The sequence below is a fragment of the Pristis pectinata genome, chromosome 29 (genome assembly GCF_009764475.1).
Source record: "Pristis pectinata isolate sPriPec2 chromosome 29, sPriPec2.1.pri, whole genome shotgun sequence".
Taxonomy (NCBI): domain Eukaryota; kingdom Metazoa; phylum Chordata; class Chondrichthyes; order Rhinopristiformes; family Pristidae; genus Pristis; species Pristis pectinata.
The window spans coordinates 4,828,356-4,840,957 of NC_067433.1; the positions used below are offsets into that span (position 1 = coordinate 4,828,356).

The window sequence follows — 12,602 nt, forward strand, 5'->3', positions numbered from 1 at the left end:
TGCTTGTACACAGCCCGGGATCTCCCCACCTCTCTCTGCCCAAACCATTAGCCAGAGGATCGATTTCTCTTTATCTGCCTCTTCAAATCCACCCTTCAGGAAGCTCAGCCAGTTTGGAACTCTGTCGTTGAGTTTCCTCCCACACTCTCATCACCCTGCCCAACAACACCAGAAAATCACAGCCGTTGAAGTCAAGGTATCTGATGTTCCTGCTTTAATTCTCAAGTTCTTTCCCACCAGAGGAAAATTTGCTCTTAATATCTCTGTTCTCCTCAAAACATATTGTGCCAACTGTTTCCTCTCTCTCCCCCTCCCCCTATTAAAATTCCTTCCTTTCCTTAGTAACCTACATCTCCCAGTGTATAACTTCAGGCAGCACTGTGGCTCAGCAGGTAGGGCCGCTGTCTCTCAGCTCCAGAGACCCGGGTTCAATCCCAACCTCCGGCACGGTCTGTGTGGAGTTTGCACGTTCTCCCTGTGCCTGCATAGGTTTCCCCCGGACTCTCCAGTCTCCTCCCACATTCCAAAGACCTGCAGGTTAGTAAGTTAACTGGCCACTGTAAATTGCCCCCAGTGTGTAGGTGAGTGGGAGTTGATGGTAAACATGGAATGTTTAACTGGGTCCTTGATGGTCAGTGTGGATCTATTGGGCTGAACCCCTGTTTCCGTGCTGTATGACTCTGCGATGGAAGTTCGTTTTAACAGACCAAGTAGGGAAAAAGACAGTTCCAATGGGAATGGATTGGGGAGAGAGGGAGCAGCTGCATCTGTTGCAACGATGCATGCAAGAGGCCATGGCTCGCTAATGGTCCTTGCCTGGCATCGAACCTATACACTCAGACGTTTTAGGCACAAATCCCAGTGGGATTCAGGGCCAACGTTTGCCCGCTCATCCATTCCCGGCAGCTGGCTCCTTGCCCAATGCACCCCTCGGGTCTCCTCCTCCACGCTGCGAGTGGAAGCACCTTCCACCGGATCCTGAATGTTGCCTTGAACGGTTCCTTCGTTCCTGATGCATTATGTCTCTCTTCCCCAGATCCCGCTGTTGGCCGAAGGAATACGAATTCATGGGGAAAAATCCACAGAGGAGTTGAGGCCGCTGCATGACTGGATCGTTTCCTGCTTCAGGGAGTTGAAGGAGAAAGTTCAAAAGCTGTACGGTGTGATAACCCTGGTGAGTGTGTGAGGACTTACTGCTTTTACAGCTTCCAGGGGCTCTGAGCTTGCAGGAACTCTGAGCTTGCAGGAACTCTGAGCTTCCAGGGGCTCTGAGCTTGCAGGAACTCTGAGCTTCCAGGGGCTCTGAGCTTGCAGGAACTCTGAGCTTCCAGGGGCTCTGAGCTTGCAGGAACTCTGAGCTTGCAGGAACTCTGAGCTTGCAGGGGCTCTGAGCTTGCAGGGGCTCTGAGCTTGCAGGGGCTCTGAGCTTGCAGGAACTCTGAGCTTGCAGGAACTCTGTCTGCCACAGGTAACATCCGGTTGCTCCTGAATGCTGCTGTCAACCCGTTGAACTGCTCCTTAAACCCAGTACTTTGGAAATACAATCCTATTTCTGTAGATAATACTTTACCACAATGAAGGTGTTAGTTTGCATTTATAAGAGACGCAAGTAATGAAAATGATGGATCAATAATTGCTCTTTTAAAAACCACGGGTGCACAGGGACAGTGATCACTGATGGATCAACAAACAATCTGCTGGATGAACTCGGGAATGATGCAGGGTTTCAAGCCGAAGTGTTGACAATTCCTTCCCCCACGCCCCCCCCACAGATGCTGCTCGACCCGCTGAGTTCCTCCAGCAGATTGTTTGTTGCTCTACATTCCAGCGTCTGCAGTCTCTTGTGTCTCCGTGATCACCAATGGATGCTAAACAGACAACCTCACACGGAAGGGTGCAGGTGTTGCTCAGAAGAGTGGATGAAAGACTAGATCTGTTTTTGCCTTCCTTTCGTGTGCAGGTTGCACATAAATGCGATCGTATCCCTGTGAACTCTTGCCTGTGAGGAACTTGCCACAGGTCACCTTTACATTTCTTTCCAGTGTCCAAGTCACTTTCTGCATGTTTCCTCCATCGTGGGCATAAGTTGGAGCACTTTTGGTGCAACCTATGACCTTTGTTGAACACTCACACAAAACAAAAACACAGGAGCACGTTGTGCTGAGATCACTGGTGAAATTGCAACATTGATTTCTTGTGCACAGCCTTAGCTTCCATGTTCAGGATGATGATTCCAGTCTTTAGATATGATGTACGTCAAAGCTAAACACCACTGTGGCTTCCTCATTAATCACTCCGCACCTCGGTGCCGTGGGGCACTCGTGGGACAAGACTTGATCAGAGCAGATAGTTGCCCAGAGCCTTGTAACCCAGGGTTAAGGCACAAAGTGCTAGAAACACTCAGCGGATCAGGCAGCATCCATGGAGAGAGAAGCAGTCAATATTATTTCAGGTCATCGATCTTTTATCAGAATGTTGAAAGGCCATTGAACTGAAACATTAACTCTGGTTTTTCTCTCTCCACGGATGCTGACTGTCCCGCTGAGAATTTCCAGCACTTTCTGGTTTTGTTTAGGATTTCCAGCATCTGCAGTTTTCCTGCCCCCCCCCCCACAGTCCAGAGTTCATTCATTACCTGGGGACTCAGGGAATTAATTACATCTCACTGCCTCCTCAGCCGCCATCCCTCACCGACAGGAAGCGGAGCAGGTCAGGTTCCATGATCCTTCTGTATATAATGTCGTCCACACTCCGTCGTCTCTCCACCGTCTCCATGGCCTCGTCGGTGGTGTCCAGCTCATCTACGTCGTCAGACAGTGCCTCGTCTAGACCAGCCTCCAATGGGTGAGTAGATCACACACCCCCGAAGCAGCAAGGGGCTCTCTTAATGGGATGGGTCAAGGAGATCAAACCTACACTGGTGGGAGGTAATTGGTAAGTGGTTTATTATTGTCACATGTACCGAGGTACAGTGAAAGGCCATCCAAACAGATCATTCTGTACATCAGTACATCGAGGTAGTCCAAACGGAAAACAATAACAATGCAGGATATGGTGTTACAGTTACAGAGAAAAAATGCAGTGCGGGTAGGCTGGGAAATTGAGATAGCTCCAGAGCCTTCAGTGGAATCAGCGGCAGGAAAGTGTGGAGCTGTAGCCAATTTGCAGATCAGAATCAGGTTTATTATCGCTGACTTAGCTGACGTGAAATGTGTTGTTTTGCGGCAGCAGTGCAATGCAAAGACATAAAATTACTATAAATTACAAAATAAATAGTGCAAGAGAAAAAAAGGACTAACGAGGTAGTGTTCATGGGTTCATGGACCGTTCAGAGATCTGATGGCGGAGGGGAAGAAGCTGTTCCTGAATCGTTGAGTGTGGGTCTTCAGGCTCCTGTACCTCCTCCCCGATGGTAGTAACGAGAAGAGGGCATGTCCTGGATGGTGAGGGTCCTTAGTGATGGATGCCGCCTTCTTGAGGCACCGCCTCTTGAAGATGTCTCCGATGGTGGGGAGGGTTGTGCCCGTGATGGAGCTGGCTGAGTCTACAACCCTCTTGCGATCCTGCGCATTGGAGCCTCCATACCAGGCGGTGATGCAGCCAGTCAGAATGCTCTCCACCGTACATCTGTAGAAATTTGCAAAAGTCTTTGGTGACACACTGAATCTCCTCCAGCTCCTAACGAAGTAGAGCTGCTGGTGTGCCTTCATAGTGATTTGATTTGCAAGTCAGAGAGACAGCACAGAAACAGGCCCTTCAGCCCATTGAGTCTGTGCCAATCATCAACCACCCATTAATCTTTCCAAGTCCATTTTGTCCTTCCCACATCTCCTCCCCTCCTTCCTCCCACCAAAATTCTAACATTTTGCCAGCAGTGCACGCACCCGCCGCACTCTGTAAAAAGAAAACTTACCCCTGACATCCCCCTTATACCTTCCTCCAATCACCTTAAAATTATGTCCCCTCGTGTTAGCCATTGCCGCCCTGGGAAAAATTCTAACATGCTCAGTTCTGGTCACCTCACTACAGGAAGGATGTGGAAGCCATAGAGAGGGTGCAGAGGAGACTTACAAGGATGCTGCCCGGATTGGGGAGCATGCCTTATGAGAACAGGTTGAGGGAACTCGGCCTTCTCCTTGGAGTGACAGAGGATGAGAGGTGACCTAATAGATGTGTATAAGATGACAAGAGGCATCGATCATGTGGATAGTCAGATGCTTTTCCCCAGGGCTGAAATGGTTGCCACAAGAGGACACAGGTTTAAGGTGCCGGGGAGTAGGTACAGAGGAGATGTCAGGGGCAAGTTTTTTTACTCAGTGGTGAGTGCATGGAATGGACCTTCCTATGGCTTCCACATCCTTCCTGTGGAAAGGTGACCAGAACTGAGCACAGTACTCCAAGTAGGGTCTGACCAGGGTCCTATATAGCTGCAACATTACCTCTCTGCTCCTAAATTCAATTCCACGATTGATGAAGGACAATACACCGTCCAATAAACAGACCCAGTCTCCTCCTGTGTAACCTAGAGTCAGAGCACAGAAAAAGGCCCTTTGGCCCATCTCGTCCATACCAACCAAGGTGCCCACCTGGGCGGGTCCCAGTTGCCTCTGTTTGTCCTGTATCCCTCTAAACCCTACCTATCCATATACTTCACCAAATGTCTTTTAAATGTTACTGGACCTCCCTCAACCACTTTCCCTGGCAGCTCGTTCCATACACGCACCACCCTCTGTGAAGAAGTTGCCCTTCAGGTCCCTTTTAAATCTTCTCCCTCTCGCCTTAAACCTATGCCCTCTAGTTTTTGGTTCCCTTTCACTGGATAAAAGACTGTTTGCATTCACTCTATCAATGCCCCTCATGATTTTATACACCTCTATAATGTCACCCCTCAGTCTCCTACACTCCAAGGAATAAAGTCCACCGTCTCCCTATAACTCAGGCCCGAGGCCTGGCAACATTCTCGTAAATCTTCTTTGCGCTCTTTCCAACTTAGTGACATCTTAGTAACCTGTCACACTTCTCAATGTCTTTGTAAGGCTTTTAATTATTGAGAAATAAATGGCAGGGACTTTCCCTGCTTCTCCAACATATGAGGAGCGTTTGGTGTCTCTGGGACTGGACTCGATGGCGTTCTGTAAGATGAAGGGGGAGGGGGGAGAAAATCTCATTTGAAACCTACCGGATACTGAAAGGCCTGGATAGAGGATAGAGTGAACATAGATAGGATGTTTCCATCAGTAGGAGGGTCTAGGATCCGAGGGCACAGCCTCAGAATAAAGGAACGTCCCTTTAGAACTGACATGAGGAGGAATTTCTTCAGCCAGAGGGTGGTGAATCTGTGGAATTCGTTGCCACAGATGCCTGTGGAGGCCAAGTCATTGGGTGTATTTAAGGCAGAGATTGATCGTTTCTTGATTGGTGAGGGGGTTGAGGATTATGGGGAGAAGGCGGGAGCGTTGGGTTGGGAAATAATAAAAAAAAGTCAGCCATGATGGAATGGCAGAGCAGACTCGATGGGCCAAATGGCCTAATTCTGCTTCAATAATATTGAGCAGGAGATGCAATGATCTGTTCCCCACAGCTCTGTCCTGGACCCACTTCTCGAGCGAAGGCTTCTGACACTCTCCAAACTGGACGACAACCTGGACAGAGAGGAACTCGACGGCCGAGTGAACAAGTCCAAGAGGAAGGAAAAAAACCTCAGTAAATCTCAGGTCATCTTTGAGAGAGAGCCGAGGAGCGAGCTCTCCCCCGACAGGGTCTACTTCTCAGAAGTTGTAAGTACTTTAGCACACTTATTACAACTTTCCAGGAGTCAGAGAGATGGATTCAGTGCACAAGCAGGTCCTCCAGCCCTCTGAGTCCAAACTGAGCACCACACACACCCATTTTTTCCACTAATCCTACCCTAGCACATAAGGAATAGGAGCACGAGTCGGCCATCTGGCCCATCGAGCCTGCTCCACCATTCAATAAGACCATGGCTGATCTGGTCTTGGACTCAGATCCACCTCCCTGCCTTTTCCCCATAACCCTTAATTCCCCCACTATGCCAAAATCTATCTAATTGTGTCTTAAATATATTTAATGACTCCCCTAGGCAGAGAACGCCACAGATTCACTACTTTCTGGGAAAAGCAGTTCCTCCTCATCTCTGTCCTAAATCCACTCCCCCGAACCTTGAGGCGATGTCCCCTAGTTCTAGTCTCACCTAGCAGTGGAAACAACTTTCCTGCCTCTATCTTATCTCTCCCTTTCACTACGTTTCTATAAGATCCCCTCTCATTCTTCTGAATTCCAGCGAGTAGTCGCAGGCGACTCAATCTCTCCTCATAGGCTGACCCCCCTCATCTCCAGAATCAACCTGGTCATTATATGATACCCTAAGCCCACTTTATTTTTCTCTTTCCCCACCCCAAGCCTCCCCCAAAAGAACCAACCACTCACCTACACACTACAGCCAAGCTGCCAAGCTGCCATGGTCAAGGCATTGGGATAGTAGTGCAAAATTCTTGGTTCTCATTAGTTAGTCCCACTAGATCAGAGGTTCTGTCCAGGCAGCACAATGGCGCAGCAGGTAGAGCCACTACCTCACAGCTCCAGAGACCCAGGTTCAATCCTGACCTCTGGTGCTGCCTGTGTGGAGCTTGCACCATCTCTCTGTGACCACATGAATTTGATCAGGGAGCTCTGGTTTCCGACAGATTGGTGGGTTAATTGGCCACTGTAAATTGCCTCTTTGTCTGTGGATGGATGGTAGAATCTGAGGGAGGGGGGAATTAGTAGGGATGTGGCGAGAAAAGATTTCAGGGCGGGGATGTGATTGCTCTGTGCACCAGCACAGACTTGATGGGCTGAATGTTTCTCTTCCTATGTCAAAAGTAGATACGGAAATACAGACTCCCGCTGTTTTCCACAGGCAGCTTTGTGTCCCAGTCATTGAGAAACAATTAAAATGTGGTGAACATCTATGGTTAAACCATTACTGCTCCAAGACTCCTGTTAAAGATGCAACTTTTTACCTGAACTTACCCATTTCTGGTCAATTGAGCTGCTTTGTCAAAGAACTGGGTGGGTAAATGACATGTTTCACCGGAGATATCTTCGTTTGGACTTGCAGATCTCGCCCCTGAGACCACAGCGACCAAAGAGCCTCCAGTTTGGAGATAAGCGTCTGCCTTCGTTCCAGATCTTCTCACAGCTGACGCAGTCGTCACAGGGTACGACATCCACCACCGCAAAGAGCCCGAGTACGTACAGCGATGGGAACTTTTAGCCCCAACTAACTCGACCCTTCGTACCTTCCTGAAGGCAGCCCCAGCCATTTCGCCATCCAAATATTCATCTAGTTGGCATTGGGACCCCTTTATACATGGACAAATGTATCCTTAGAGCCAGGCCCCAACTTCTAACTCAGTCGTAAATAAATTCTCAAACCTCTGTTGGTTGAAGTTGGAATTGGACGGTAAAACTCGAATAATCTGGTTATTTGGAAATCCCGATGGTTCAACAACCGGCTCACCAGGTGATATTTCCTGGAGTCCCCTTAAAAATAGTGCACCCAGTCTCCACACTCCCTTTAGCTCACTGGGGCCCCAGTTCCCCACTCACCAGGGTCCTAGTTCCCCACTCACCAGGGTCCTAGTTCCCCACTCACCAGGGTCCCAGTTCCCCACTTCCTTTAAACTCACTGGGGCCCTGTTTCCTGCACTCCCATTAAACCTTCCAGAATCACAAAATTTATTTTTCTACATCTAAAAGAGCAACTTAATGAGCTTCAAAAGAATCTTTCTTCTCCTCCACAGGCCATCCGATGCTACATACCAGCTCAGAGACGACTCCCAGCCCAGGGGAGACCACCAGCCCCCCACCACCCCCTCCCAAGAGCAAGCCCTGCGAGAATGGGAGTCAACGGGATTCATTCCAGGTAGCGTGCTGTGGTCCACTGGAGAATGGGGCAGCGGATCTGTGTTGCGGGCTAACAGGACCTCTGCTGTGGTAGTGGTGGTGGTCGACGACGACGACCCTGGCCTGTCAGGCGTTCCAGCGGACCATGGAACCACCTCCCCCCCACACTGTTGGGCGGGGAGTCCAGAGCTCCTGCCCCACAGAGCACTTGGTGCTGGCTCAGCCAATCCTCTTCAGTCTGACACTGATCGACCCCTGTCCACCCAGGGCTGAGGGGGTTGGTAGCCTACTACACTACCCCCACCCTCACTGAAAGATGGAGCAGGTTCCAGGCAGAATAAGCCATATCCACCATTCCCACAAGAGGACAAGGTGGGGGGGGGGGGAGTAAAAAGGCAGCATCAGCGAGGGTACGCGCGCTCCGATTTGAGAGGTACGGTGAGGAATGAATCGTTTGTTTGTGGTTCCTTGCAGCCTGCTCCACCACTGCCCGAGAAGAACTCTCCGCGACCCCCGCCTCCGCCTCCAAAAGCCCGACAATCCCAAGCGACCTTCCCCCATGGATACTTCCCGGGAGCTGAGTAGTCGGTGCCGCTCAGGATTTCCACCGCGGATGGCAGCGGGCAGGTCCCCTTCTCCTGGGTTGGGGGGGGGGGGGGGGGAGGGGGGGGTGCTGCAGAGGAGGTCCACCGGCACAGACACATGGATTCCTCGTGGGAGCGGAACCAGCCTCGCGAGTCGACTGTCTGGGACACTCCAAGTGGGAACAACGGAAGAAAAGGTGCCCTGGGTGACAGCGGTCCGCTGGTATCTATGCCCTCGGTGGAGGTCACCACTGTGGGACTGTATCCCTCGGTCAATCCAACGAGCAACCTGTCGTGGTGCTGAGCAGAAGGCCATCTCCTCCCACTCCTCACCTACCCCCCCCCCCCCCCCCTCGGGCTGTCGACCACTGCAAGGCCTGGGGGGGGGGGTGCATCAACCAAGGACAACAGCGAGTGTAGCCCAGACTACAAGCACCGCGTCCGATTCCACACTCAGAACAATTTGCCCCTCGGCACAAGAACCCCAAAGCGCGGACACGGGACACCGCCGTCACGGGAGAAACGCATTCCCCAACGCCAGGCTCCGTCTCCGTAACCAGGGGGAGAAAATGCCAACGTAATGTGCTGCTGGCAAGAAAAGTGACAGTATCCCGACAAGACACACTTAACTGGAAAGGGAACAAATGAACTGAAAATTGAAGAAATAATCTCACGCAGGGGAGGCTTTAATGTTCTACATTTCATTACACACACTCTTCCTGCAAGTATGAGATATGAATAACAATGCACTATTCATATTGTATGTTAAGCACAAAAGAGGGAGATTAACATTTAAGATTCTTAACATTTGAATATCAGAATATTGCATCTGTGGAATGAGTTTATATAACTCTGTTGAATATGTTTCTAATATACAGTAGAGTTTCTGACTGGGAGGAATCAGGAATAGTTGGGGTGTGAAATGTTCCGACTGAAACCTGCAAGAACACCCAACGCCAACCTGCCGGAAGGCAGTGACGTCTTGGAGTGATGATCTCGAATTGTATTCTCCTTGCTGACTTAGTGGTGAGTAATGGTGGTGGCTGGAGGTGACAGGTTGGGTTTAGGTTACGAGTCTGTCCCCATCACCATCTCCACCTGCCAGGATCTTGCCGGCTGTTACGGCACCGGGCCAGTGCTCATACAATCCCCTTGCCTGGCCCTCCCCCCCCCCCCCACCACCATGGTCACTGGCAGTCTCCCCCCTCTCCCAAGGCCCCCTGGCATTCCTAGACCTCCACTTCACTGTTCTCCAAAACAGGAAAACCAAAAAAACGTTGGTTTGACTGGTTCCTGCTGACAGCAACGGGCTAAATGATCCAAGCACTAACTCTGTGCTGGGACACAGACACAGTTGCAAAGAGAGAATGGTGGATCACTTGCAATTTCTAACCCAGTTTTCCCAAGGCACTAAACCCCCATTCCACACACCACCACCACCCCCCCCCACTTAATTTTTTTTAAAAATGAGATTCCCAAATGTCCCGGAGATGCCCAGGTCCGAGGGTTGATGCTACGTTTGGTGGAAAGTCAGGATCCGGGACACCGATGCAGTTGGAACAGAAACAAGCCTTTAAGTAGTAGGACTTGGCATTGACGAGAAAGTTGCGCTTTGCTCCTCTGACACTCTTGCATTGCTGGGACTGATTTGCATTAATCCACATCAGTTGATGCTGCCAGCTACATTGAGTAATATTTCCTACCCAGAACAGCAAGATAGAAGTTTGCAGGAGAGTAGGTGTGAAACAGCCCTTGGGCTCCTCTCTCTATGTTGAGATGGGCCACACAGTGGTGCAGCTCATAAAGCCACTGCCTCACAGCTCCAGGGACCCAGGTTCAATCCTGATCTCCGGTTCAGTCTGGGTGGAGTTTGCACCTTCTCCCTGTGGCCACACGAGTCCACCCCCCCCCACCCCCCCCCACCCCGGCTGCTCTGGTTTCCTCACACATGCTAAAGCCATGTGCATTGCTGGGTTAATTGACCACTGGAAATCACCCCTAGTGTGCAGACATGTGGTAGAATTTGGGGAAGAGTTGATGGGAATGTGGGGAGAAAAGGAATAATGTTGGATTAGTGTAAATGGGTGGTCAATGGTCAGCAGGGAATCAATAGGCCAAAGGGCCCGTTTCCTTGCTGTAGGACTCCATGACGATCTCTGGCTGGGTTTAGGATGGAAGTAAAAAGGCTGCAGATGCTGGGATCAGGAGAAAAAACAAACTGCTGGAGGAAGTCTGCGGGCCTTTGCTAGGTGCCTGCTCCATCTTTAGTCAGGGTCAAAAGATTCCGCATCGTTGGATTAAATATCCACTGAGCAATTCCGGGAAAAAGCAGGAAAGCCCACATGCAGGATGCCTGGGGGTATCTAACACCAGCCCACACAGCCAGAGTCTGTCAGTACTGAGCAACTGGGGGGGTGATCCAACACCTCTCACCCAAAAAAAACACCCCCGCCCAGGACCATAGCATGTGGAACCATTGGGTAGGTGCTCACAGGGGTAGATTTAACCCTTCCCTCACCTAAAAGTGGGAGGCTCTTCCACCAGCAATGAACAGCCTTGGTCTTGACCCAAGAGTCCGGGCAGATTTACAGCCCACATGTGTGTTTTGCAGCAGACACTGGATGGGAGGCAGTAATTCCCTGGCTGTAATCCTTCTCCTTGGTACTAGAGGTTTGGGAGGTGATGCTGGAGTGGTCTGGGTCAGGAGCTGCAGTGCATTTTATAGATGGTACATACTGCGGTTACTGTGCGCTGCTGATGGAGGGAATGAAGACGGTATGTATTGCCCTAGTGCATGGAGACATCACATCACTGACTGAAGCAATCTCAGTATCTCTAACCAGTTGGAGATGGGGTCGTTCTCCTTGGGGCAGAGAAGGTGGGCAGGATCATCGTGTTCACAAGAGAGGTGTTGCCTTTGGTTGGAGGATCAGAGAGCATAGATGTAAAATTTAAAGCAAAAGATACAAGACAACAGTCGGGGTCACTGCCGACCCCCTGTCACTGTCTCGAGGTCGGAACCTGTCTCACCCCAACTATTTCAAGTATATATCTTGCTGCTACAGAGTCCCAAACTGGAACAGGAGTGTTTTGCGAGGCAGTATCCTGCTGAGGATGTCACTTTATGTACAGTGGAAAGTGTTAAAACGGAGCCTTGCGAATGAAAATCAAACCGCAGATGCTGGAAATCTGAACTTTAAAAAAAAGCAGAAAACACTGGAAATGCTCAGCAGGTCAGGCAGCAGCTGTGGAGGGAGAAACAGAGTTAATGCTTCAAGGCAGAGACCCTTTGCCAGAGAGGGTCTCTGTTCTTATGAAGAGTCTCCAACTCCGTTCCTCGCTGCCTGACCCGAGTGTTCCCAGCATTTTGTTCTTAATCAAACCTCACATTGGCTCTCCAAAACATGGGACTGAGAGTTAAGATTGGAAAGTCCAGGCCAAATTAAAAGTGACATAGCTCTTCAAATATGGTATTCGGAAAGAAAATCTTGATTTCTTTTAACTCTTAACATGCACTCCTGGTGTAAAGTTTGTAAATATACTGATTTTTAAAATAAATGTCACTATTGAAACGAGTGCATTTGTACTGAGCTCAACCATAGCAAAACAAGTATTTTGATTAAATTCTCAGCCAGATGCATTTGTATTCATTATTAAACACGAGGTGTTTACCAAGCTGGCTCAGTGGGAGTCTGTTCTGGAGAAGTGACGTGCAGGGTTTAGTGAGGACATAGTTGGACCATCGCAAACACAGACCACAGCGACACAAGATAAATGGCTGTTACACCCTTTGTCCGCAACTTGGTTGAAGCATTGCAGAGTGGAGAGTCACAACAGTTTAGAGATAAACAGTGCACATTTTCAGATTAGCTTCAATTTACGCATAAGAGCTGGATCCAAACAGTCCAGTTCATAAAGATACGGCACAAAAACTGGCCCTTCAGCCCACCGAGTCTGTGCTGACCACCATTTTTACACCATAACCCGTTTTATTCTCCCCATATCCCATCAACTTGCCCCAGCTTCTACCTCTCCCTACACATTAGGGGCAGGCATGGTAGTGTAACACTATTACAGCACTAGCGACCTGGGTTCAATTCCTGCCGCTGT

At 49.8% G+C, this 12,602-nt stretch overlaps 1 protein-coding gene across 3 annotated transcripts in view; it reads left to right on the plus strand.

Annotated features, from left to right (window-relative positions):
- The window catches only part of dock5 (dedicator of cytokinesis 5), a 141,164-nt gene extending 128,562 nt beyond the window's left edge, over positions 1 to 12,602 (plus strand). For 2 of the 3 annotated variants that reach the window (XM_052040774.1, XM_052040776.1), the window contains 6 exons: positions 1,037 to 1,174; positions 2,678 to 2,844; positions 5,582 to 5,777; positions 7,121 to 7,250; positions 7,806 to 7,927; positions 8,383 to 12,602. In XM_052040774.1, coding sequence (XP_051896734.1) covers positions 1,037 to 1,174; positions 2,678 to 2,844; positions 5,582 to 5,777; positions 7,121 to 7,250; positions 7,806 to 7,927; positions 8,383 to 8,493 — 864 coding nt within the window. In that variant the 3' untranslated portion in view covers positions 8,494 to 12,602. The remainder of the gene's footprint in view (positions 1 to 1,036; positions 1,175 to 2,677; positions 2,845 to 5,581; positions 5,778 to 7,120; positions 7,251 to 7,805; positions 7,928 to 8,382) is intronic. The other variant, XM_052040775.1, reaches the window with a different exon arrangement.